The following is a 27,764-nucleotide window of genomic DNA, read 5'->3' on the forward strand; positions in this document are numbered from 1 at the left end:
TGTTGTATTCTGAAACATCCTTCTTGTATAAGTTTTGAAAACTTTGTTGAATGTTAATCTGTCCTGACTTACTTTTGGCTGGGGATGGAGCTGTTTACAATTACAGGTTTTATTGGCCTTTTATGCCATTACCTGGCTTGGCCTACTTGTGATTCCAATCTCATGTCAACATGATTCCGCTCCAAATTGAGCCTAGCAATCTACTAAGTGCTATGAAAATTGCTGCATGGAGATCCCCTTCCCAGGGAAACTAGGGATGGCCAATAACCAATTAACTCATTTCCTCTGCAGTATTTTGGGGTGACTACATGCTGCTTTGTCATGAGCACATGGTAATTTTTCTCAACTTAAACTTATTACTCAAATAATCCAGGCAATAGGTACAAAGTTGATTTTTGTTGTCAGCCGTCTATAAAGTATGGCATGGGAGGATGGTGGCGTAGTGGTAATGTCACTGGGCTAGTAATCCAGAGGCTAAGGTGGATGCTCTGACGACATGGGCTCAAATCCCATCACGACAGCTAGTGGAATTAAAATTCAAGTAATAAATCTGGAATGTAAAGCTAGTCTCAGTAATGGTGATTGTGAAACTATCATCGATTGTTGTAAAAACCGATCTGGCTCACTAATGTCTTTTAGGGAAGCAAATCTGCCAACCTTACCTGGCTTACAGATGTCTCCAGACCCACAGCAATGTAGTTGACCCGTAACTGCCTTCTGAAATGACCTAGCAAGCCACTCAGTTCAGTGGCAATTAGGGATGGGCAACCTGCTGGCCTTGTCAGTGATGTCCAGATCCCATGAAAGAATAAAAAAAATGTAAAAATGCATCCTTTGTATTGGTTACTTACATTTTAGATCTTTAAATTCCCTAATTCCTTTGTTTGAATGTTTGATTTATAGATTTTCTCTCCAATGCCTGGGGATTCTTTGACCTGTGACCATAATGCAAATCCTTCCTTAGAACAAAGTGCCACAAAAGATGAAAAGCCAATCAGGAAAGAGAAGGAGAAAGAGCTGATCTTCCCGTGCACGTACGAGCACCCTCGACACCTTCAATATGCCACTCACTTTCCCATCCCCCAGGTAAGGAGCAGCTGTTGAAAGTTGAAAGCCCCAGTCAGAGGAATGTTTCCAAAGGCAGGTGAGGAATGAATAGCAAAAAGTTTTATATCTGAGTCTGTGTTTCACTCATTGCTTTGAGAATTCGAATGGCTACCTTGATTGACTTTTATGTAAGCTCAGGGTGCGAAGTTTGGTCATATTTAAAGAACCTAATTATTCAAATAGTCGTTTGGTCGCACAGAACCTGGGAATCGCTGAGAAAGGCCATTTTGTCGAAGTTTTTTGTCTTGCACTCATCAGGGCAATCGCAAGGATGCCAATGTCAGGGGAAGCAACAGCTTTACACTGTATGAGAAGAGAGTGCTGATTGGTTAGCAATTGGACTCTATTGCTTCCCCTGACATTGGTATTCTCGCCTTTGTCCTGAAGAGTGCAAGACAAAAAGCTTTGGCAAAATTTTTTTCAGCGATAACCTAATTGTTCCTCTGAAAGCTGGCAGAAAATATAAAATTTGACCCATAACTTTTGTGTGCCTCGTAAAAGGGTAACTTTTTTCCAGTGGTGTTTAGATGTTTACGCCAAATGAATGATTCACTCATATCAAGTCTGTGTAGAGCAGGGGCAGGACAAGGCGTTCAAGCATATTTCAAAAAAGCAGCATGGTTCCATGCAATCGGTCTTAAGTTTGTACTTAAGGTATTACATCAACTGCAGATAAAGTTTCCTGGTATCCAATAGCGTGCCTCAAAACTGAGTTTTCAGAGTAAAGAGGTTTGAGAAATTGAGCCTTGCTCCAGATGCTTCTCGAAAGGGCAAACGTAATGTGCCTCTTTGAAACATTGTTGAGTGAAGTGTGCAGTAATCATGGGCGGTGAATGTAGCTTAGGCAGAAGTGCCCTGGCCACCCTAGAATGGTGTTTATGCTGTTTTTACTGGAATTTCTGTGACTCTTCTGCTGAAATCATGACAGGGAGTTGGGGAAAACCCGTAAAGAAACACACACTCATTGAGTTTGGAACCCTTATTGAAATCTTTCATACTTGAAGGAAATGATGGTGTTTAAATATGTGTGAGTTGGACAAAGTAAAGGATCATGATTGTGGGCTACTATTTTTTTTTCTGTATTAAGCTGCACATTTGCTTTGTTGGGAGATGAGGGAAAGTACCTTTTAGCACTTGTTTTCTGATTAGTCAGCTAGATACCTATAAATTGTGTACAGAATTTCCCTTGTCCCAATGCCATATTCTAAAGCTTTTGTAATTGCTTGAGATTGATCAGCAGAGGTCTGGTATGCTGCCCCACTGGGGTTCAGATAGATGCCTCATTATTGTCGGTGTGATAAATACATTAAATTGTGCACGTGGATATAACAGCCGAGTTCCTCTCTGTGTCTGACTTTAACTTGGGACATAGCCATTTGTAGACACATATAGTAGTTTGGCAACCAGCTGATTATGAATCAGTTAATAGCCATTGGTGTGTTTATTTCCCTGGCCTGAGCTTTTTTGAGGAAAATAATGCCCAAATGAGCATGCAACCCTTCTGAGTAATCCATTGTATATATCAGGTATGGATGTACTGATGTGTGTTTCTAGGCACTGCCCATGTCATTCTTGGTGTACTGCTAAGAGGTGCAGCAGACTGGGAAGAGGATTAGAGCATTTTACCCCTCAAACTTGTTCCTTCATTCGATAAGACCATGGCTGATCTGAGACCTGAGACCTAACCCCATCTTCTCACTATTGCCCCATATCCCTTAATACCTTTAGTTAGCAGAAATCTATAAATTTCAGAATTAAAATGAACAATTAATCTAGCATCTGTTAGTGTTTGGGAAGAGAGTTCCAGACTGAGATCACCCTTTGTGTGTTGGCGTGCTTCCTAATTTCGTTCCTGAAATGACTGGCTTTAATTTTAGGTTATGTCCCCTAGCCCGAGACTCTCCAACCACCAGAACTCATTTCTCTCTGTCTGTTCTATCTGTTCCCAGTGATAAAGTGAAGGCTTCCATCATGTTTTTGTTCCTTTTTAAGCTAGATATTCTCTTTGAGTACACTATGTCATGAGCCATTTCCACAAGCAAGTCTTTGTGTTTCCTGTGGACTCGAGTGTATCTTTACTAGACTGTATCTTGAGGTAAATGTAGGTGAGACAATGAACATAAGAACATAAGAACTAGGAGCAGGAGTAGGCAATTCAGCCCCTTGAGCCTGCCCCGCCATTCAATATGATCATGGCTGATCTCATTTCGGCATCAACTCCAATTTCTCGCCCTCTCCCCATAACCTTTCAACTCGTTACTAATTAAAGATCTGTCTATCTCCTCATTAAATTTATTCTGCATCCCGGCATCCACTGCACTCTGAGGTAGTGATTTCCACAGATTCACGACCCTTTGAGAAAAGTAATTCCTCCTCATCTCTGATTTAAATCTACCACCTTTAGCCTAAAACTATGGCCTCTCATTCTAGAATGCCCCACAAGGGGAAACATCCACTCCACATCTACTTTGTCTATCCCCTTTAGCATCTTATATACCTCAATTAGATCTCCTCTCATCCTTCTAAACTCTGGCAAGTATAGGCCTAAACTGCTTAATTTCTCCTCATAAGACCAGCCCCGCATCTCTGGAATCAATTTAGTGAACCTCCTCTGAACTACCTCCAATGCAACTACATCCTTCCTCAAGTAAGGGGACCAAAACTGTGCACAGTACTCCAGGTGCGGTCTCACCAATGCCTTGTACAGTTGCAACAACACTTCCCTATTGTTATACTCTATTCTTTTAGCAGTAAATGCCAAAATTCCATTTGCCTTCCTTATTACCTGCTGTACCTGCATACTAGCTTTCAGCAATTCATGCACGAGGACACCCAGATCCCTCTGCACTGAAGCATTCTGAAGTTTCTCTCCATTTAAATAATAAGTCGCCTTTTTATTCTTCCAACCAAAATGGATAACCTCACACTTATCCACGTTAAACTCCATCTACCAAATTTTGGCCCTTTCACCTAACCTGTCCATATCCATTTGTAAATTTCTTATTTCTTCATTGCAACTTACTTTCCCACCTATTTTGGTGTCATCTGCAAATTTAGCTGTAGTACCTTCTATCCCCGAATCCAAATCATTAATAGTTGGGGCCCAAGGACCGAACCCTGTGGCACCCCACTAGTTACAGCTTGCCATCCAGAAAAAGACTCATTTATCCCGACTCTCTGCTTTCTGCTGGTTAGCCAATCCTCTATCCAAGCTAATATATTACCCCTAACTCCGTGTGATCTTATCTTGTGTATTAATCTTTAATTAATGGCTATAATGTAAAACTATTAACAGCTACCTGGGATGCATTATTGGTTGTCAAGTGACTTTCTTTACTTTGGCAGCTGGAAGATTGTACACGCTCAGTGTGGGTCGAGCAAGGAACCAACAGACAAATTAATTGAACATTATGGCGAGCGAGAAGTGCTCAGTTGAAACTGTAGATTAACAGTAGCACACGAGCTTGAATATTTTGATGCAAAAATAACAGGTTTTTCTTGGGTACCAAATTATGATTTAGTAGACCCGCTTTATAGTGAATTTAGCAGATTCTGAAAATGATCAGTGTTCTCATTCACTTACCAGGTGAATAATGCTTCGGTTGGAATGTTTTCTGGCTATGGGCGGTAATTATGTGTAAGCACTGTCCTTAGATTGTTTAGCCTTTTAGCAGCACACTCTGCCATGAGACAATGCATGCAATTAACCTAAAGTTGCTGAAGACACAGGGTGTCAACCATATGGTGGCAGATTTCATACCTCACAAGCCTTTATTCTCCAATAAAATCCATTGAAAGTTATGTTAGTTGGGATGTAAATTTGGCACTCTGCCTGATCCCTGATGAGTTGAGTAACAAATAACCTATACTGTGTGTGCACTGATTGAATGCCTCAACTGCAGTTTGTAAAAGCATTGGATCCATCTCAGCTACAGCTAAGGACCCACGGGTCATGTTCAGTAGTTTTGTTTTGCAATTACACTGCTGATTTGGGATCTGGCCCCTCAGCTGAAAAAACAGAATTTAAATGAGCTGAAGTTCAGTCCCAGGTCAAAGATCCCGAAGAGATTTGCAAACATTTTTGGGAATGAGTCAGTGCTGGAATGTATATACATTATACAGATGATCAATTAGCAATCTTCAATCTACTAGAGCCTTATATGCAACTTGGATTTTGAAAAACAGGTTGCATCCTGGAAGAACTTGCTGTATGCAGTCATGGATACAGAACAGCAGTGTTCACATTGTTTTGTATAAAATTCATAATGGTCTTATCTGGTTTTATTGCCTCTTCCAGAAGATCAGATGGCTTTCAGGTGGTGTAGGAAGTGTACATGCCATGATGCATAAACTATCACAGTTATGTGTTTCTAACAGAAAGGACTCGTGCGTCTTTTCCAGCCCACCAGTGGTTGCATGTTTTCAGATTATATTCGCATTGAGTTGTTGACTGTTGTAGCTAAGGAGGAATTTCACATGAGGCGTGATGTGAAGTGGGGTGTTGTGGTGCCAGGTGGTTTTCAGTACAGAAGGATTGCACCAGTTACAGGAAGAGACGTCATTGCCAAGCAGCAGAAATAGTTTCCTGCATCTTTCAGTGGTCTTTCTACAAATAATCTGTGGTCATTCGCTGCTTGTCTACGACATTTGATTCACAGCAAGTTCTTGAATAAAGCCAGCCATGTCAGAGTGTCATGTCCATTGCATTTGGCAATGGAAAGGTCCATCTCTTACAATGCTGTGTCACTTGGTTTGGGAAAGGCACGAGTCTACACAGGGTAACTTAAAGGAAATTCATACCAATGCAGGGACATTTATACCGAAGCAGGGAGATTCATATCATTGCAACTGTTGTACACTTCCGAACAGCAACTTTCCGAGCTACTTAAAGAGCAGCATCATGGAAGAACAGAGTTGACTGGGTTGAATTACCTCTGCCATTCCCCGTGGGATTTGCGTCAGATGCGACGACAGCCCGTCAGAAACAATCTCAGCCCATCAGTTGGACTCAAAGCTTAAACCCACATCCTCTTACTTCTCCGAGAGGCTGCTCAGGTCTTAAATAGAATTAATGCTGCTGCGTGTGAAGCAAACTGCTGTTTAAGCCATTCAGACTAAGTTGCTAATTGTGTACATCATGTTAAAGATACAACCTGTTGCCTTATGAAAAAAACTGAAAGCTTGTGTGGAATGAAGAAAAATTAGAAATATATAGTCAAGGAGAAATTCAGTATATCTGTTTTATTCTGCATTAAGTATGTAAACTTGGAAAATAAAACTATTGTTAATTAAATTGGCTAAAATGTTAAGAGCCATATGTAAATTACACATGAAATTACCAACTTTCAAGAAGATATTGGTTTTATGAAGTTTAACACCGTTATAAAGATAGCAGTGCACAGTGGCAACAGTGTGTACCATATACAGGCCAAAGTTCTGGAACTCCCTAACAGCAATGTGGGTGTACCTACATGGACTGCAGCGGCTCATCACCACCTTTTCAATGGCAATTAAGGATGAGCAACAAATGCTGGCACCTTGTCCACGATGTCCACATTCATGAATAAATAAAAAAGAAACATTTAGTAGCTCCTTGTACTTTACAAATTGCCGACTAAACAAAAGTGGTTCATTTCTCTACCTGACTGGATGGTTAATTGCATCATTGTGACAGGATTTACTGGTATCAGATAACGTCTGAATCATCCTATTCAATCCCCCCACCCCCTGCCTCACCAACAAAAGGATGCATCGTGATTAATGCAAATTGTGAATGCCATCTAGGTAACTTATTGAAAAAATATAACCCAAGCACATGATCTGTATTAAAGACAGCAGGTCAGGAAGCATCTCTGGAGAGAAACAGACACCTTGGGAGCCTGCAGGTCAGTGACTTAGGATATTTAGCCCCATATGGCATTAAATGCAGAGGCGGGTGGGTACGGAAATTCGTGCCACAGGCTGGCTTTCCAGTTTCCCGACACCCACCTCCCCCCCGACCTTGGGCCATTTTTGTGGAGGTGGGATGTGGCTTGAGAGGGCTACCATCACTGCCACCACCACCCCGCTCCCTAATCCCCCGCTTCCTGCAAGGTATGTTAGGTTAATGGCCTATTGAGGTCAAATGTCAAAGGCTTGCCCCCCCGAGATGTCTGGGAATAGGCCAGCTGCCTGGAGGCAGCCTCCTGGCTGCAGGCTGGAAGCCAACACTCCAGGCAAGCTTGGAGGCCCTCTCCACCCCCCCCCCCACTCAAACAATCTGCCTGGCCATATTTGCATTTGCAAGTCATTCTGTAAGAGAGGTTTCCTCTTTCACAATGGTGCCCCCGGCTGCTGAGGAACTCTTTGTCTCTCTCTTAGCTTAACTGCAGGCTGCTGGTCTTTCCGAGCTGGAGCGGCTTCTACTTGCGCTCACCTTTGAGAACCTACTGAGCCTGCCCTTGGACTACTGATTGACCAATTGGGGAAAAATTACTGCTGGGTGACTATTTCTCGCACACTCTGGGATCGGGGCCCCCATTTGACCCTTGCATGGGGTCCCAACCCAAAATGCGAAATCCTGCCCTGGAACTGGACAATCTTAGAGATTTTTTAGCGGTTTTTAAGCCGGGGAAAAGTTACCGGGGTAGGGGTACAGAAAAGGCCTCCGATAGGGTGGAGGGAAGACTGGTTAAATGCTAAAAAGGTATAATGGTACAAGTGATGGTGAGGAAGCTCCTTTACTAATGATTTCCCTCCCTCCAGTGTAAATATGATTAACTGAAGCCTTAAAAATTGAAGGGATTAATTACAGACAGCTGCCACTAATAGTACCCGGTGTATTGGTTTTTAATGAGTGAAGATTGCTTCTCCACCCATGGCCTAGTTAAAAGGGGAAAAAGAAGAAAACGATGAATTTGAGTCAAAGTTATAGATTTGGCAAACTGCCCCCTCACCTACTCCAATTCTTAACTTGTACTCCCTGAAGAACCATGTTAAGTGAAGAAACACGGTGAACAATGCCAGAACTTTGCCCATCCAAAACACGAGACCTCCAACAATGCACAAACAAAGCCTAAAGCTATTTATTGCACATTTTAAAAACTGTAGGCAGAAAATGTAGTGATTATTCTCTTCAAAGAAATTGCCTTTAGCCATTAATTCATTTGTTTATCCTTTGGCACCCTCAGTTTTTATTTTAAACATGTATTTAGTCATAAGATCTACCCCAGCATTTCAGTGATGGATAATTTGAAACATGCAGCAGAAGAGCTTGCGTTTATGCAGCCCCTTTCTGAAAAAAAGGCACACGCTGTTGAAGTTTTGTGTTTTGGACTCCTCAGGACAGAATCGTAAGAATACCAAATCTCAAAGGCAGCAACAATTTATACTGCATGAGAGGAGGGTGCTGGTTGTCACTTGGCAGCCCACTAGCACTCTCCTCTTATGCAGTATAAATTGTTGATCTCTTCGAGATTTGGCATTCTTGCGATTCTGTCCTGGTGAGTGCAAGACACAAAGCTTTGTCAGCGCGTCTCTTTTTTTTCAGCACGACAGTCCCTTTCATATTCTGCTTTGCAAACCAATGAATTAATTTTTGTTGAGCGGTCGCTGTTTTGGAGCTAAATTCAGCAGCCACACTGCACACAGTGAGACCCGAAGAGCAGCAGAGAAATGAATGAGGTGAATTATAAGTTAATTTGTTTTTGTGTTGGATGAGGGACCCGTGTAACTCAGGATACTGGGGAGAACTCTCCTTTTCTTTGGGTAGTAGAATTCTTGGCATCCACTCGTAGCTGGTAACAGGGGAGCTTTAGTTTTAATGCCTCATCCGAAGGAAATATCAGTTTAGACGATGCACTCAAATTGCTGAAACCTACCAACTTCCGCTTCAGAGGTGGGTGTGCTAAACCAGCCTGCCTCTTTTTTTTTTTGCAAGATGACTCATTTTGCTTGTTACTTTTACTTCCAAACCCAACCCACCATCGATGCCCCCTTGGCCTAATAAATAACCCCATTCTATACAACCATTCAAAGTATCATCACAGCATTGGGTACGTGCAAATTATACCTGATGCTCAAAAAATAAGGAAAAAAAGAGACAAGCTGGGAGATACTTGATTCTCAAGCGGATGTCCTGGCCATAGTTATAATCATTCCTCCAATCAAATCTCAATTAAACTCAAGTTTAATTAAATAATATATATAAAAATATAATTCCATATAGCACGTAATACATGAATAACATAGGACCACAGTTAGGACTCATTGCATGAATTAAACTCTTTCATAGGTGACAAACCAGATATAAAAATCTTTTACAAAAACAGAAATACCTGGAAAAACTCAGCAGGTCTGGCAGCATCGGCGAAGAAGAGCAAAGTCCTCATGAGGACTCGAAACGTCAACTTTGCTCTTCTTCGCCGATGCTGCCAGACCTGCTGAATTTTTCCAGGTATTTCTGTTTTTGTTTTGGATTTCCAGCATCCGCAGTTTTTTGTTTTTATCTCTATAAAAATCTTTTGTCGCGAGTGCAGTCTCAGCACTTTGCGAATTTTCTTTCGTCAAAACAAGTTTTCTCATATCGGTTCACCTGGCCTTGTCGACTTGGAGAAGCCATGCAATTTATAAAAGCCCCAAAGTAAGAATGTTGTAAATATTGTTTCTTTTTCTCTTTCGCAGCTTATTTGTCAAGAAAATTGTGGCATTGCGGTAAAAGCTCCTTGTGAAATTTGGTGTGATGGGTTTTGAGGCGACTGCTTCATTTCAGCTTTGGAGAAAAAGATAGCGGAATGCGCAGGCGAACGTCCATTTTAATCGCACAATGTTAAGTTGGTCTCGTTTCTCCCCTCCTCATCCTCACTTTTCTCCTGGCGTTTGGCCCGTTTGGTTGATCCAAACGTTTCTGTGATTTTTGACCGGAATGATTTGCAGAGGTAGAAATACAAAATGGGGTCCAAACAAAGATTGAGAACAGCCAAGAGGAAGGTGGATTCCTTTGCATAAAACAGGGATCGTTGTACAGTGCAGTCTCTCGCTGGCTTGTATTGACTAAGCGTGTATGGAGTCCGAACAATGTGATATGGGACGAAACAAATTATGTAGATGCCAGTCAGTATGAAAACGTGCCTCAGAGTTTGCTGTGCGTCTTTCTGCGTTTCTCTGTCCTTGTTTTCGTACAGTTTTTTCGCCACAAGGAAGTTGGAGGTTAGGAGCATCACTGAAACATTCATAAATATTGCAATGCAGATAAAATTGGTAAGGACATGCCAGTGCAGCCCCAGTGTAATCTTGATCTCTGCACACTTTAGAAGAGGCTTTGGTTCTATGCTTTTGATGGGGATTGCCATGTTTGGCACCATCAACAGCAGGACCATTCCCCATATTACAACAGACATCATTTTTGCAAAGCCTGGTTCCTGAATTCGTTGGAACCTTGAGTTTCCTGAGAGTTGAATGTATCGATCTATGCTCACAAAGCCCAGGAATATAATCGATGAGTACATATTAACGTAGATGAGGCATGCTGTGACCTGGCAGTGAAAGACCATCAAACCCCATGGAGCAATGCCCAAGTCAACAGCTATTTTGAAAGGCAGAGCCAAACTCAGCAGAAAATCGGCAGTCAGCAGGTTCAGTAGGTAGATGTTGAGGCATTTTCTGGCTTTCCTTTGGCTAATAAATGCCCAAAGTGCTACGCAACTCCCAATAATGCCAATCAGGAAGATTAAATAATAAAAATAAGTGAAAGCTTCCATATTGTTATTGCTTGTACACTCTGCACTGGAGCTGTTAGATGGTGTAGAGCTCATTGTGTGCAGCTTCAAACAAAAACGTGACGCCTAATGTACTAAGATCTGAAACGAGAAAGAAAAATGAGATTGAAAATGAACTTCTGGAATAGCTGTAAATCAAATCGAAGACGATCAGTTTAGGCATTTCTGACATTGGATGTGCGGCGGGGGTGTTGGGTACAATCTATACACAAGAGAGTTTGATCGGTTTATATAGCCAAGGGTGAGAGAGACCCTAGTAGATAAATTCAAAGATCAGCAAATAAACCATAAGAGGAAGGAGACTTACTGTATTGATGCTTTAACAAAGCAACGTGTCCACAGTGTAGAAATTTTCAGCTGGGTAAACAAACACCTTGTTTGTCTGATTAAGGTTGATTTTTGCTGACTTGGAGTTGCAGCCCGTACCTAAGTGAGGGTAATTTACAGTTGTCCTGTTTCCAAAAAGGCCATCAGCGCTACTCCACGAAGAGTTAGTGGTAAACACGGCTGCTTAAGTCTCCAAAGCCCTCTGCTGCTCGTCTAAATTTGAGAAAGGAAGTATCTACCTACTGCCTTGTTTCCCTTAGAAGGAAGCAGCTTGTAGGAAATGCTTGATGAGTCAGAAGATGGGTCGCCTGCTCTGTAGTGGAATGCTAATAATGACCTTTTTAGAAGTTAAACGCCAACACTATTATCTTGCCTGTTGTTTCGTCATTGATGTAACTTTTACATGCCAACCACATTGTACATTCCCAGTTATAGTGTACTCCCTGACTGAATTTCCCTTATTACTCACGCACTCGATCAGCAGTTGCCTTACTTCAGTTTACCAGAAGTATGAGTTTTGGTCTTTTTAAAGTATGAACTGTGTTGATGGATAATATCATGTCATCTGCAATTCCCTATTATCAAGAACCTCTCAGCTGCAAAGACAACAGTTACTTTTTCAAACAAGATTTCAAGGTTTGAAGTAATCCCTTCACCCTCCCATGTTTATATTGCTTGGCTCCTAATGATGACACTTTTTGACGGTAGCATTTTGCTTAACTATTTAGGATAGCCTAATGATTCACAAACCGTTTCCAATTGATTTTCAGAGCCTTTCCCCCCCCCTCGCAGAAAACAATAACACACACACAGCCTTTTAAACATTCGCTTCTGCAAAAAGGAAATCAGTGAAACAGAAAGAAATGTTGATGCCACAGCCCTTCTGAGACTAGAGGAGGAGGAAGTGAAATAGGTTAGGCTTCAGATCAATGTGGTCACTGCGCTAGTAAAGAACGCAAGAGCAACAAATCGTTCAGAGGGAGCAAACAATTTTGCATGTTGGCTTGTTAATGATTGTGGAGAAAATGATTCAGTTCACACTTGTACAGCTATGCGTGTATTGCTGCACTTTTATGTTTGGAGGAAAAGGAAACAAAGTTGTGTTAAAAGCAAGGTTGATTTTCATAGGATTCTTCAAAAAAAAATCTTAAAATCCTGGAATCCCATGTATTGAGAACCCAATCTGGCTTTGTCCAGCCTCTGAGCCTCATTGTAAGGTGTTTGCAGCCTCTTGGCTTAACATGGGTAGATCCACAAAAATTAAAATTCTTCACAGAATCGCAACCCCAGAATGTGATCCCATAAACACTGAAAATCCTGGATCCAATGTGACAAGAACACAACTTGACTTACTCGGTCACCTCAAGGCCAGTGACTCAGGCCCATGTCTCTTTTCTAACACTCTGCTGACAGGGTTACCCGGATTTCTGCAGGACCGACAGGACCCTTCAAACACAGGCCATCGCCCATATAGTTAAACCATTCCATCCTGCACTTAGTGTAGAAACACTCACTTCTTAAAATTTATATAAGAATTAAAAGCTATGCTGGCAAACTGAAACCAGCGGCTGGGAAAAAAAACCTCAAACGTTTAAGCGTTCCAATGGTACTTGTAGTTTACAAAGCCCTTGGGTCACAACAAAAAGCGTTAGTCTATCATCATTTTTGAACGGCCAGCAGACCTCATTAGCAACACTGAAGCTGTGAGCCAAAGCTTGAAATTTACTCCAGCAGTTTTTCTACACGTTTTTTTAAAAAAAAATTGAGATGTTTGGTTTTCGCATGTAAATGCTTTACCTCCTGATTAATTTGCAGCCCTAGTTGTGACATCGTTTGGTGTCTTTGAGGCAGCAACATAAAGAAAAGGAAACTTCATACCTGATTCACAAAATGGACTATTTTGTTTCTGAATGAGCTCAGTTAGACAGGATCGAGCCGTGGTTGTGTGATAAGAGGCAGCTGGCTGTTTGAGTAGTGTACCGTCGACAGCAGTGTCGTGCGGAAATCTAATCACTTTGCTCATGTTTTCCTCTTATTTCAGAATATAGTTTTCTGTGGGGTGTGCGGTTTTTTGAAAATTAGTTGATTGACGTAGATGAAACTCAGCCTTCAAAGAGCTAGATCGCTGCTGATCTGAATGTGTGATGTTACACTCTGCACTTAAAGCATCTCGTTCAGGGTTAGCACCTCTTGATCATTTAATAAAAGTCTTTTTATAAAGGTTGCTTTCCCTCCCGAAGTACCTTTTTGTACGTAGCTTCCAAAGCCCCAATCCTAACTTCACAGATATTGTGATGCGAGCAATGTCGGATTTTGTCTGTAATGTTGTCACAATAATTACAGCACACTAAGCTGTTTTCCTTTTACCAAAATGGTGAGCGTGGTGTTTTAAGAAGTCATGCCTTTCTTGTTCCCAGTGATGCTACTTCCCTCTCCTCTCCAATTTTCTTTGCTCCCCTTCTAAAGCACAACTTGTTGAAGGATCATGAGGACTCAAAATGTCAACTGTGCTCTTCTCCACCGATGCTGCCGTACCTGCTGAGTTTTTCCAGGTATTTCTGTTTCTGTTTTTGTTTTGGATTTCCAGCATCCGCAGTTCTTTGCTTTTATATCAATAGCTGGTTAGTGCCAGCAGCTCTCCAGTGTCTCACACGTGTGGTCATTCTTTCCGTGTGAGCCTAGAGAATGAATATTGATCAGCAAGGTGTTTGATCTACGGCTGGCATTGTAACCATGTCCAATAGTGTTCTCAGTCAACGTCCAAACAGGGCTATCAGGAACACCAAGATTATTTTTTACATCCTCTATTTTTAAATCCTACCACCACGCCAACCTATTTGTATAATGACTGATACTTTGGTTAAGAACAGTTAATCCCATACAGGAGTTATGACTGATCAGTTCTGATGAAGAGTCATACGGACTCAAAACGTTAGCTCTGTCTTCCTCTCCACAGATGCTGCCAGACCTGCTGAGTTTTTCCAGCTACTTTTGTTTCTGTTAACTCCATACAGGGATGGAACCTGGAAACTTTTGGTCTTCGTTCATTCTAAATTCGACTGCCCCGATCATCATCTGGCCATCCTCCCACCCTCCATCCTTCATAACTTTCAGCTCATCCGAAACTAGCCTAACTTGCACCTATTCTCATTCACCCACCGACCCTGTGCTTGCTGACCTTCATTGGCTCCTGGTCCGGTACTGACTCAAATTTATGATTTGCGCACTTATTTTCAAACTCTTTTTCCTCCATATCTCTGTAACCTCCTGCAAAGCTCCAACCCTCCAGGATCTCTGTGCTCCTCCAACCCTGGCCGATTTCCATCACCCCACCATTAGTGGACATGACTTCAGCTGCCTAGCTCCTCGGAATGATGATGTAAGTTCTATCATCAACCTCTCATTTTCTCTTTCCGCCATTAAGCTGCTGCTTTAAAAGGTGCCAAATTGCCTAGGCTTTTGGTCACCTGCCCTCATATCTCCTTACGTGGCTCAGTGTTGAATTTTGTTTGCTGTTACTCCTGTAAAGCATTTGGGATATTTTATAATGTTAAGGATATTATATAAATCCAAATTGTTATTGTATGGCTGTAAGCCAAATATCATTTTTATATTGAAGCTTGCGTGAATGTAGAGAGGGTGTATCGCCAAAACAGTCCTCATAATAATTATTGTACTGTATCTTAATTCATTTTTTTTACCATGTAATAGATGGATTCAAGGCTTTTTAAAATTCATTCACGGGGTGTGGACTTCGCGACCTGGGCCAGCATTTATTGCCCATTCCTAGTTGACCTTGAGAAGGTGGTGGTGTGCTGCCTTCTTGAACCACTGCAGTCCATGTGGTGTGGGTACACCCACAGTGCTGTTAGGAGAGCTCCGGGACTTTGACCCAGCGACAGTGAAGGAACGGTGATATATTTCCAAGTCAAGATGGTGAGTGACTTGGAGAGGAACTTTCAGGTGGTGGTGTTCCCATCTGTCTACTGCCATTGTCCTTCTAGATGGTAGTGGTTGTAGGTTTGGAAGGTGCTGTCAAAGGAGCCTTGGTGAATTCCTGCAGTGCATCTTGTAGATGGTACGCACTGCTGCTATTGTGCGTTGGTCGTGGAGGGAGTGAATGTTTGTGGATGTGGTGCCAATCAAGCGGGCTGCTTTGTCCTGGATGGTGTCCAGCTTCTTGAGTGCTGTGGGAGCTGCACTCATCCAAGCAAGTGGGGAGTATTCCATCACACTCCTGACTTGTGCCTTGTGCCAGGCTTTGTGGAGTCAGTAGCTGAGTTACTTGTTGCACGACTCCTAGCCTCTGACCTGTTTTTGTAGGCACAGTATTTATATGGCTAGTCCAGTTCAGTTTCTGGTCAATGGTAACCCCCAGGATGATGATAGTGGGGGATTCAGTGATGGTAATGCCATTGAACATCAAGGGGCAATGGTTGGATTCTCTCTTGTTGGAGATGGTCATTGCCTGACACTTGCGTGGTGAGAATGTTACTTACCACTTATCAGCCCGAGCCTGGATATTGTCCAGGTCTTGCTGCATTTGGACATGAACTGCTTCAGTATCCGAGGAGTTGCGAATGGTGCTGAACATTGTGCAATCATCAGCAAACATCCCCACTTCTGACCTTATGATGGAATGAAGGTCATTGATGAAGCAGCTGAAGATGGTTGGGCCAAGGACACTACCCTGAGGAACTCCTGCAGTGATGTCCTGGAGCTGAGATGACTGACCTCCAACCACCACAACCATCTTCCTTTGTGATAGGTATGACTCCAACCAGTGGAGAGTTTTCCCCCTGATTCCCGTTGACTCCAGTTTTGCTAGGGTTCCTTGATGCCACACTTGTCAGCGAGCAGGTTATGGCTAGGCAAGTGCCGCACGATAATACTGTTGCTGCCCTCTTCCATTACTTTACTGATGATGGAGAGTAGACTGATGGGGTGGTAATTGGCCGGGTTAGATTTGTCCTGCTTTTTATGTACAAGACATATCTGGGTAATTTTCCATATAGTCTGGTGTTGTAGTTGTACTGGAACAGCTTGGCTAGGGGCGCGGCAAGTTCTGGAGCACAAGTCTTCAGTACTAATGCCAGAATATTGTCAGGGCCCATAACCTTTGCAGTATCCAGTGCCTTCAGCCATTTCTTGATATCATGCGGAGTGAATCGAATTGGCTGAAGACTGGCATCTGTGTTGCTGGGGGCCTCCGGAGGAGGCTGAGTTGGATTATCCACTCGGCACGTCTGGCTGAAGATTGTAGCAAATGCTTCAGCCTCACCTTTTGCACTGCTGTGCTGGGCTCCTCCATCATTGAGGATGGGGATATTTATGGAGCCTCCAACTCCAGTGAGTTGTTTAATTGTCCACCACCATTCACGACAAGATGTGGCAGGACTGCAGAGCTTAGATCTGATCCGTTGGTTGTGGGATCGCTTAGCCCTGTCTATCACTTGCTGCTTATGTTGTTTGGCACGCAAGTAGTCCTGTGTTGTAGCTTCACCAGGTTGACACCTCATTTTCAGGTATGCCTGGTCCTGCCCCACTCTTTATTGAACCAGGGTTGATTCCCTGGCTTGATGGTAATGGTAGAGTGGGGGACATGCTGGGCCATGAGGTTACAGATTGTGTTCGAGTACAATTCTGCTGCTGCTGCTGATGGTCCACAGCATCTCATGGATACCCAGTCTTGAGTTGCTAGATCTGTTCGAAATCTATCCCATTTAAAATGGTGGTAGTGCCACACAACAGAATGGGCGTTATCCTCAATGTGAACCATAGAAAAGTTACAGCACAGAAGGAGGCCATTCGGCCCATCTTGTGGTGGGACTTCGTTCCCACAACGTCTGTGCGGTGGTCATTCCTACCGATACTGTCATGGATGCATCTTCAGCAGGCAGGTTTGTGAGGATGAGGTCAAGTATGTTTTCCCCCTTGTTGGTTCCTGCCGTTTACCCAGTCTAGCAGCTATGTCCTTTAGGACTCGGCCAGCTTGGTCAGTAGCGGTGCTATCGAGCCACTCTTGGTGATGGACGTTCAGCAGGAGGTTTCCTTGCCCATGTTTTTCCTAATGCCATGAGGCTTCATGGGGTCCGGAATTGATGTTGAGGACTCCAACGCAACTCCCTCCCGACTGTAAACCACTGTGCCAGGCCTGTCGTGCCAGTGGGACAGGACGTACCCAGGGATGGTGATAGTCGTGTCTGGGACATTATCTGTAAGATATGATTCCGTAAGGATGACTATGTCTGCTGACCAGTCTGTGAGACAGCTCTCCCAATTTTGGCACAGATATTCGTAAGGAGGACCTTAAGCAGGGCCGACAGGGCTGAGTTTGCCATTGTCGTTTCCGGTGCCTCGGCCGATGCTGGGTGGTCTGTCCAGTTTCATTCCTTTTTTGTGACTTTGTGGCGGTTTGTTACAACTGAAAGGCTTGTTAGGCCATTTAAGAGTCAACCACATTGCTGTGGGTCTGGAGTCATGTGTAGGCCAGACCAGGTAAGGACAGCAGATTTCCTTCCCTAAAGGACATTAATGAATCAGATGGGTTTTTACAACAGTCGACAATGGTTTCACAGTCATCATTAGACTTTTAATTCCAGATTTTTTTTTATTGAATTCAAATTCCACCATCTGCCGTGGCAGGATTCAAACCTGGCGTTAATGGTGTTACCCTGGGTCTCTGGATTACCAGTCCAGCGACGATATCACTACACTACCACCTCCTCCTAATTAGGAAATCTTTCTCCAGTTTGCTGACCCAGCCCACCAGGACACCTTGACCAACCTGGTCCAAATTTGGGTTTTCTCCTCAGCTTTTGATTACTTTTTAAAACGATCTTTCCATTTGGTCCTTTTGAACGTGTCAATACAGTTTGATCTATATTAACCTGTCAGCTTTTAAAATCACACTTTCCAGCTACTGGGAACTGAAATGTTGGTAAAGCGTTCTGACTGGTTCATGTTTCCTTCACTACCCTGATTCTGTACGTTGTGTTTAAAACAAAAAATGAGTACATCTGCTGAGAGACCATTTTCACTGTAAGAAATGTCTATCCTGAGCCAAAGTTTAAGCTCCATTCTGGTCTTTTCACACCCAACTTCATCACACCCTATCAGCATATCCTTCTAAACTTGATGAACACAGATCCATTGCAGCAGAATAATAGATTATGAATTATGTTTTCTGCTTTTCTGATTCATACGTTTCAGGAGTATAGGTTTGTAAGTTAAAATTTTTAAATATAAGATAAATGAAAACACCTGGCTTGTGAAGGGAAAGTCCTGTTGTGTTGCTGGCATTGTGGTGTATTCACACCTAGCATTATATCAGCCTCTGGATCTATCTGGAGGAGACTATTTGTCTCAAGGCATCTTAGGCAAGGCTTTCAAGTTGGGGTGTACGCCAGGGAGGTTTAAATTATTCATGTAGTCTCTTCAGATCAAAGAAGCTCTGAAAGCAACTTGAAAACAGAGGCCTCCTCTGGGCTTCTTGATAGAGTCAGTGAGTCTGGTCGTCGCATTCTGAGATCCACACTCAGTGCCATGCGCCGCCATATGAACACACTCGACCTCTCCCTCCAGCAGCACCGCCGCACCCTTTTTCAAAGCTGCGCGTGCCCCCAGTTTCATTTTATTCTTCGCCTCATCCGTCGCCTCAACAAGAAACTTTTTCTCTTTCTCTCAAGTGCTAAGGAACGCAAACTCCAACAACTCATCGACTCCAACACCCATCTGGGACCCTCCACCCCTGCTTGTCCCTCCGTCCTCACCCCATCTTCCAATCCCAGCCCCAGCCGCGTATTCACTATACCCCCTGACCTTCCCCTCTCCGATGCTGAACGTTCAGTGCTCAGCAAAGGACTTAGTTTCATACCCTTACGCCCTCATCTCAATGAATTTCGGGCTCGGCATGATGCTGAACTCTTCTTCCGCCGTCTTCGTCTCCGTGCTCACTTCTTTGGGCAGGAGTCCTCTCCCCGTTCAACGGATCCTTTTACCCACCTCCAATATTCTCCCTCCACTTGGACCCCTCCCTCTGGATTCTTACCTTCTCTTGATCTTTTCATTGAGAACTGTCGGCGTGACATTAGCCGTCTCAATTTCTCTGCTCCTCTCACCCATTCTAATCTGTCTCTCTCTGAACTCACTGCACTCCGTTCTCTCAGGTCCAACCCCAACATTGTCATCAAACCCGCTGACAAGGGTGGTACTGTTGTTGTCTGGCGCATTGACCTCTACCTCGCGGAGGCTGAGCGTCAACTCGCAGACGTTTCTTCCTACCTCTCCCTGGACCATGACCTCACCACAGAACATCAAGCCATTGTTTCCAGGACTGTCACTGACCTCATCTCCTCTGGAGATCTTCATCCCACAGCTTCCAACTTGGAAGTCGCCCAACCTCGGACGGCCCGCTTCTACCTCCTACCCAAAATCCACAAACAGAACTGTCCTGGCAGACCGATCGTGTCAGCCTGTTCCTGCCCCACGGAACTCATTTCTCGTTATCTTGACTCCCTTCTCTCTCCCCTTGTCCAGTCCCTTCCCACCTACATCCGTGATTCCTCTGACACCTTACGTCACATCAACAATTTCCAGTTCCCTGGCCCCAACCGCTTCCTCTTCACCATGGATGTCCAATCCCTCTACACCTCCATCCCCCACCAGGATGGTCTGAGGGCCCTTAGCTTCTTCCTTGAACAGAGGCCCCAACAATCCCCATCCACCACTACTCTCCTCCGTCTGGCTGAACTTGTTCTCACACTGAACAATTTCTCCTTTAACTCCTCTCACTTCCTCCAAATAAAAGGTGTGGCTATGGGTACCCGCATGGGCTCCAGCTATGCCTGTCTCTTTATGGGGTATGTGGAACATTCCTTGTTCCAGTCCTACTCCGGCCCCCTCCCACAACTCTTTCTCCGGTACATCGATGATTAAACTTCGGTGCTGCTTCATGCTCTCGTCGGGACCTGGAAAAATTTATTAATTTTGCTTCCAATCTCCACCCCTCCATCATCTTCACATGGTCCATCTCTGACACTTCTCTTCCCTTCCTTGACCTCTCTGTCTCAATTTCTGATGACAGACTGTCCACCAATATCCATTACAAGCCTACCGACTCCCACAGCTACCTCGACTACAGCTCCTCACACCCCGCTTCCTGTAAAGACTCCATCCCATTCTCTCAGTTCCTTCGCCTCCGTCGCATCTGTTCTGATGACGCTACCTTCAAAAACAGCTCCTCTGACATGTCCTCCTTCTTCCTTAACCGAGGTTTTCCACCCACGGTCGTTGACAGGGCCCTCAACCGTGTCCGGCCCATATCCCGCGCATCCTCCCTCACGCCTTCTCCTCCTTCCCAGAAACATGATAGGGTCCCCCTTGTCCTCACTTATCACCCCACCAGCCTCCGCATTCAAAGGATCATCCTCCGCCATTTCCGCCAACTCCAGCATGATGCCACCACCAAACACATCTTCCCTTCACCCCCCCTGACGGCATTCCGTAGGGATCGTTCCCGCCGGGAAACCCTGGTCCACTCCTCCATCACCCCGTACTCCTCAACCCCCACTTATGGCACCTCCCCATGCCCACGCAGAAGATGCAACACCTGCCCCTTCACTTCCTCTCTCCTCACCGTCCAAGGGCCCAAACACTCCTTTCAAGTGAAGCAGCATTTCACTTGCATTTCCCCTAACTTAGTCTACTGCATTCGTTGCTCCCAATGCGGTCTCCTCTACATTGGAGAGACCAAACGCAAACTGGGCGACCGTTTTGCGGAACACCTGCGGTCTGTCCGCAAGAAAGACCCAAACCTCCCTGTCGCTTGCCATTTTAACACTCCACCCTGTTCTCTTGCCCACATGTCTGTCCTTGGCTTGCTGCATTGTTCCAGTGAAGCCCAACGCAAACTGGAGGAACAGCACCTCATCTTCCGACTAGGCACTTTACAGCCCTCCGGGCTGAATATTGAATTCAACAACTTTAGATCTTAAACTCCCCCTCCCCCCATTCCCACCCCGTTTCTTCCCCCCCCCCCCCCCGCTTTTTTTTCAATAATTTATATAGATTCTTCTTTCCCCACCTATTTCCATTATTTTTAGATGTAAAACTAAAACCTTTAGTCTTTCCACCCCACCCCCACTAGAGCTGTACTTTGAATATCCTGTCTTCCATTCTTAATTAGCACTTTTCTCAGACAAATACCACCACCTTCAACACCTCTTTGACCCTTTTGTCTGTGACATCTTTTGATTATCTGCTCATCTCCACAATCACCACACCACACCCTCAATGTGTCTCCCCCACCACCCCACCCCCCCCACCCACCTTAAACCAATTTATATTTCTCCCTTCTTCTAACTATGCTCCAGTTCTGCCGAAGGGCCATGAAGGCTCGAAACGTTAACTGATTTCTTCTCCGCCGATGCTGCCAGACTTGCTGAGTTTTTCCAGGTAATTCTGTTTTTGTTTTGGATTTCCAGCATCCGCAGTAGCTTTTAGCTTTTTGTTTTTATCTGGTAAGATTGTAGTTGGCCCTATAAGAGATATAAACATTTCACGCGGGTCCCAAAATCAAAGGGATGTTTTGGAAGGTAAAGATAATGTTATGATCCCAGCTGATGTTACTACTGGACAAGCCAGAACCCAGGTTGGACCCCGGCTTGATAGATCCCAACTTTTATTTTTTTGTTTAGAAACATGGAGACTGGCTACTGAACAGAGACACAGGAATTAGCTGATGAACTGTTAACAAAAGAATAAAACATTTATTAATCAAGAGAAAATGAACTGTATTATTGTTATGGCACAGCTGATGGTGCATGCTGAGCTGCTCAAATCTCAAAGGGAAACTTGAAACAACTGCGGTAGCTGTTTTGCAATTTGTATAAATTTTGAGATGTGTGCCTCGAATTCCGTAGTAAGACCACCGAGTCTTATAGGTTTCTTACAAAACTAAATTATACCTCTACTAATAGAAGGAATGATTTTAAGCACACAGGTCTACAATAACTTCTAAATCCCCTAGTTAAACTGACTCTCAGTTACACTTTCATTAAGGCAACAGTAAGACACACAGATTTTAAAAAAGACCCAGGCAAAGAAGCATGATACCCTGAACAATCGAATTCAAAGTGAGGTTTCTTAATTTCAGTCCTTTGAGGACAGCAGCTTGAGGCTTAGATGCTGGAGGCTTTTTCACACTTGTTTTAGATCTTAGAATGCCTACCCTTACACACGGCCTTCTCTCCTTTATACATATTTTCCCCTTTGAATGCAAATTTCCATTATTTTACTATGTCTTTGGACCTTACCTCTCTAATAATAAAAAATCTACCATAGTACCAATTTTACCAGTAATCTTTGGGAAAAATAAACACACTGTTTCTTAACTTTTCCTGGCTAGGTGAAACATTTCACCCCTTCTTTGAATTCAAGCTAGTCTAGTTTATTTAAAATGCAAATGCTCCCTTTACACCTATGTTTACCTACTTAACATTTCAAATCTAGCTTATCTTCTGTTACATCAAAACCTTCAGACCAGCTACCTTTAATTCAATTAAGTCTCACACACACACATAGACACAGACCCCACTATTACTCTACAATAAATTCCAATAACATTATGAAAATTATTATATCTTCCTGACAATTACAATACTTCTTCACCCACAACTATACCTTTACAGATATATACAGATTTATAAAGATAACACAAATTACAAAAGCCATCTTATACTGCAATGTTCACAGTAAGTACATAGTCCATGCAAACCAATAGGCAACCTGTGGTCAGGCACACTGCACTCTGAAATCAAGTGATAGATGCCACCCCAAACAGGTGCTATGGATCTCTCATCAACTCCCCTTGAGAACACAGCTCCCCTCTTCAAGTGTCATAAAACTCATTAAAAATGCAGGTATACAAACACAGCTTAGACTTTCTGTCTCACTCTAAAATGAAACTAGATCCCAGGTTTCACCTTTTTAACCCATAAATAGAAAATATGTAAATTAAACTTAAAGCCACAGCTTATTCCTAACACACACAAAAACACATATAACTTAATTAAATTATCTCTTCCTAACAATAATTAATTGAAATTTCTGTCTGGAGCATCCCAAGTACTCCATGTTGCTATAAAAATAGGCTGTGCAGAAAGGTACTCTTTTTGGGGGTTTTATCTCTGTGATTTCTGACAGAAAGGTCAGTTGCATCCTGGAGAAGGCAGAGAATCTTTACAGAGCTGTAAAGCAGCTGAAACTTTAGCATAGGGCTATCAGAGACCAAGGCTGTTTTCTGATTTAAAGCCACTAAGCAAGAATGAGAGTGAGGCCCATGCTCGAGCTGGGGAACCCACAATTGTCAGGTAGTGAAGGAGAGTTGTTGGGGTGCCTAGTCTTATGCTAGTGGATAGACCCCAAGAAATCTCATAGCCAAGAGAATAGTGGGAACGCTGAGGAGAACCAAAGTGAATTAGTGAGAGCTATGGCATACCTTGGTTTGGCCTCAGGAGAAGTCAATTAACCCTCAAGGCCCTGCAAGGTATAGGGGAACTCTTGGGTGGAAGTAGGGGTTTAAATTAAAAATGTTTATGTTCTGAGATTTTCGGATTTAAAACATAAGTAATCACAAATTATAGTTTTAGTTTAGTAGTGTTTAATGTTTAACTCTTGTGCTGTAAAGGTTTTGATTAAAAAATATGCAATTGTGTAGTATAATTCTTTCATTAAATATCTAGCATTTCGAATTGCTGTTTCTACAGAGATTATAACAATTGTACCTTGTAATTTTCATGCTGTAAAGTTGTGAATCTCCTAACTTACCTTGAGCAATACTATGGCAAACCTGTGTTTTGTTTATACTAAAAAGAGCAGGGAGAGAATGGATAACAGGCATAAATGTCTGCATTTACTGTCTTATGCGTGGTGTAGACTCAGCAACGTGAGTGATTCCAAAATCGTCTTGTGGTTGTCTTCCGGAGATGCAGGTTACTGATGTTGGATTGGAGTTTTAGTGTCATGTGAAATGGATTGATTAAAAATTGTAATGTGCTTTAAATGTCAAATAGGATATTTGCCTACCTGAGCAGATCTGAATGTGTGTATAAAAGCAAAAAAAACTGCGGCTGCTGGAAATCCAAAACAAAAATAAAAATACCTGGAAAAACTCAACAGGTCTGGCAGCATCTGCGGAGAGGACCACAGTTAACGTCTTGAGTCCGAATGACTCTTCAACAGAACTTCTGTTGAAGAGTCATACGGACTTGAAACGTTAACTGTGTTCCTCTCCACAGATGCTGCCAGACCTGCTGAATGTGTGTGTGTTCTATTTCATTTCTCATGGTAAAGTACTAGAATGTGAATTTCAACACTGTAGCAGTTTAAATTTGCTCATCAAGCTCGTGATAGAATCTCAGAAAGTTTGCTTTAAGGTTGTCCATGCATCTTAAGCTTTCTGTTTTTATTCCTTCTTGGTACCTAGTCTTTCTCATCTCCTAACCTTCAAGCACTTGGGAAGATGTTTTCCTCACATGGCGAACACTATGGAAATGCAAATTGTATATTTTCCATTCTTCTTTCTTTATCAGACACCATTCCAGGTGGAGAGCAGGGGGAGAGACAAGGGCCACTAAAATTCAGCTTAATAGTGCTGCTGGTGTAGGTGCCAAAGAAGCTCGGAAACCCCCAAAATGATGGCCAATCTGTTTCTGGTGTGACATGTCATGTTTAGAAGAGGGTAATTGGGGCATGCCAAATATGCACTAGAAGCAAACAGTGAGGGCAGACTGTGATGTCATTCAACGTTTAACACTAATTTGGTACCGGACTGCCATTTTGGACCTTGCGGGTTCTATTAGTACCTTCTCTCGAACATTCGCAGCCAAACACGTTTCAGCTTTGTGAGGGAACCTCTATTGTCCCCCCCGACCAACCACCACACGTGCGCGCACACACATGCACGTGTACGCACACACACACTTCAGGTGATGTGCTTTTGACTTACTTCTGCTACTGCAGAGTTAGTGGAAGTGCCGTGTACTGTATTGTTGGAGGATTTCTGAACTGAAATGTTTCTGGAGTCAAGAAGGACTCACACCGGACTTTGCCCAGGGGTTGATTGGATTTTGAATTCCAGTGAGCAGAGAGTCTGCTCTCGTTCATGGGGGGGCTTTCGCTACCACCCCTTTTGGGCTGCGGCACCACAGGGAGATGGAGCAGAGGCAGCAGAGAAGGGAAGCTGAACATAGAGGGGAGGTGGAGGGCTCTTAATAGAAGGCCTGAGGTATTCAGGGGGCACTTCTGATCATCACCTCAGACAGGAGCAGTGATGGAAGTGGCTATAATTCACCAAGGAGGTGGTCATTGAACTATGCCACCTCATCGCTGGATCAGCAGCCACAGAGCAGGGTGGGGACGTGCTGCCAGTAACTACCAAGGTCAGCAAGGCCCTCAATTTCTATACCTCAGGATTATTCCTGGCTGGAGCTGGCAACATTGTCAACATCTCCGAGTTCACTGTGCCTTACTACCTCAGGGAGGTAACAGAGAGCCTGGACGACAGGAGAGGGGACTTCATTGTTTTCTCTCTAAGCAGAGAGAAGCAGAAGGAGCGGAGTAATGAGATTTCAAATGGTGCAGGGAGCCATCGACTGCACCATGTGGCTCTGAGGGTGCCACGTGTTAATGTGAGATGTACCGGTACTGCAGGGATCAACACTGCAAGAATATGCAGCTGGTGTGCGGCCACGCACAGAGCATCGTGTTGTGAATGCCCACTATCCTGGCATTTCATCCTGTCCTGTCAGCTATTCCCACCATATTCAAGCCACCATGATGAACCGGAGGCTGGCTGCATGGTGATGAGGGCTACCTGCTCAACATGTGGCTCATGACTCTTTGCCACTTAAATGCATGTGGGATTGAGAGCCATGCTCCCACCAGAAAGGCTGTGGAGCAAACCATCATTCTTCTAAAAACAATTCTGCTGCCAGGATCGCTCAAGAGGATATCCTATAATACTTGCCAGAGCATGTCTCTTAAATTTGTGGTGAAATGCTGCAAGCTACACAAATTGGTTATCATGTGGTTGCAGCTCTTGCCACCAGGCCTTGTGCAAGAAGCTTGCAGTGGAGGTGGCACCCAGGACCCAATGGACTGTCTGTGAGCATGGCATCATACAGCACAATTTACCCTTTGAACATGATCAATTTGATGAGCTCACAGATAAATGCAGCCCCGTGGTCTAGGTTTTCCGATCTGAGTGTAAAATGTTTGCCCTTTAGCTATTGTTTTCATGCTATTCCCATTAGATAGCCAAGTTCCTGCCAGTTCTAATCATAGAATGGCCACAGCTCAGAAGGAGGCCATTTGGCCCATTGTGCCTATGCTGGCTCCCTGCTAGAGCAACTCGCCTAATCCCACTTGGCTTTTCCATGTAGCCCTGCAAATTTTTTCTCTTTAGATAAGCATCCAATTCCCTTTCGAAGTCTTCGATTGAATCTGCCTCCTTAACACTCTCTGGCAGCATATTTTAGATCCTAACCACCTGTTGTGTTTAAACAAGAAGTTTCTCCCCATGTCATCATTGCTTCTTTTGCCAAAGACCTTAAATCGGTGTTCTCTGGTTCTTGATCATTCTGCAAATGGAAACAGTTTCTCCCTGCCTATTGTGTTCAGAGCTATCATGGTCTTGAATAAGTCTATCAAACCTCCTAATACTAACATAATCCTAGGAAAACAGTACAGAATCCCTCCTGGATTACGTTAACCATTTAGACTCTGCTTATATGCCACCCGTTCCATGCACCATAATTATTGATAAGTTAGTAGTTTAACCAAGCAAGTTGCAGACGAGAGTGCTCCTGTTTCCTTCCAGTTTCAGCCTGTCGTATTTGGCCTGAGGACTCCCCCTTTTTCTGGGAGTGTGGTCAGAATTTGTTGGGACGGACAACGTGGGCCTTCTTCATCTGTTGGTTTCAACTTCTCTAAATGTTCCTACTAATCAACTGTAAACTTCCCATGCTCGTTAGCGTTTTTGCAAGTATCGTCTAACTGATTCTTTCCTTGTTAGGCAAGGGCATTAGAGGTTAATGAACCCAGCTGGATAGATCAGCCATAATCTAACTGAATGGCAGAATAGGCATGAGGGGCTGAATGGCCTCTTCCTGTGCCTATGCTTTGGTTACAAGATACCTTCTCATGTTCATGTGAAAAGCACATGACTCCTGGATCTTAATCCAAGTCCTGACCTGTTTCATAGCTTTAAATATATCTTGATCAATGCATTTAATTTGGCTGGTTTTATTTCCAATTTTAGTAGAGGTTATACACAATGCAGGAGAGAGAAAGTGAGCACATCTTCAACTGTGTCTCCCTGTTGGAATTCTGCACTCTGCATGGATTCCATCTGGTGCTCCACCCTCTTACCCCACCTATTACAAGTGCGATCCCACCTATTACAAGTGAGAAGGCTGAGACCAAGTGTGTAAAAGTAGCTAGGAGTGACTTACTATCAGATTTACATATCTTGACATTTAATTTTTGTCCTTCCTCTTTCTCGATAATGCTTTC

The 27,764-nt window shown here is 43.5% G+C and overlaps 2 protein-coding genes across 4 annotated transcripts in view; one reads left to right on the forward strand and one right to left on the reverse strand.

Moving 5' to 3' along the window:
* The window catches only part of LOC144693984 (mediator of RNA polymerase II transcription subunit 12-like protein), a 590,784-nt gene that overhangs the window by 164,680 nt on the left and 398,340 nt on the right, over nucleotides 1–27,764 (forward strand). The window contains exon 16 of the mRNA XM_078564267.1: nucleotides 904–1,086. Within this exon, the coding sequence (XP_078420393.1) occupies nucleotides 904–1,086 (183 nt within the window). The remainder of the gene's footprint in view (nucleotides 1–903; nucleotides 1,087–27,764) is intronic.
* gpr171 (G protein-coupled receptor 171) lies at nucleotides 9,603–13,686 on the reverse strand. Of its 3 annotated transcripts, none has more exons than XM_078564280.1 (2): nucleotides 13,068–13,686; nucleotides 9,603–10,943 (listed from the first exon to the last, which is right to left on the reverse strand). In XM_078564280.1, exon 2 carries the CDS (start codon nucleotides 10,896–10,898, stop codon nucleotides 9,900–9,902), a length of 999 nt encoding a protein of 332 aa, XP_078420406.1. In that variant the 5' UTR covers nucleotides 10,899–10,943; nucleotides 13,068–13,686; the 3' UTR covers nucleotides 9,603–9,899. The 3 variants fall into 3 exon arrangements, with proteins under 3 accessions (XP_078420406.1, XP_078420407.1, XP_078420405.1); XM_078564281.1 differs by lacking the exon at nucleotides 13,068–13,686 and adding an exon at nucleotides 12,987–13,009; XM_078564279.1 differs by lacking the exon at nucleotides 13,068–13,686 and adding an exon at nucleotides 11,170–12,517.

The sequence above is a fragment of the Cetorhinus maximus genome, chromosome 19 (genome assembly GCF_964194155.1).
Source record: "Cetorhinus maximus chromosome 19, sCetMax3.hap1.1, whole genome shotgun sequence".
NCBI classification, from domain to species: Eukaryota; Metazoa; Chordata; class Chondrichthyes; order Lamniformes; family Cetorhinidae; genus Cetorhinus; species Cetorhinus maximus.

Bases quoted from the DNA above. Each gene is read 5' to 3' on its own strand.
- gpr171 (XM_078564280.1), bottom strand. From the start codon at position 10,898: ATGAGCTCTACACCATCTAACAGCTCCAGTGCAGAGTGTACAAGCAAT.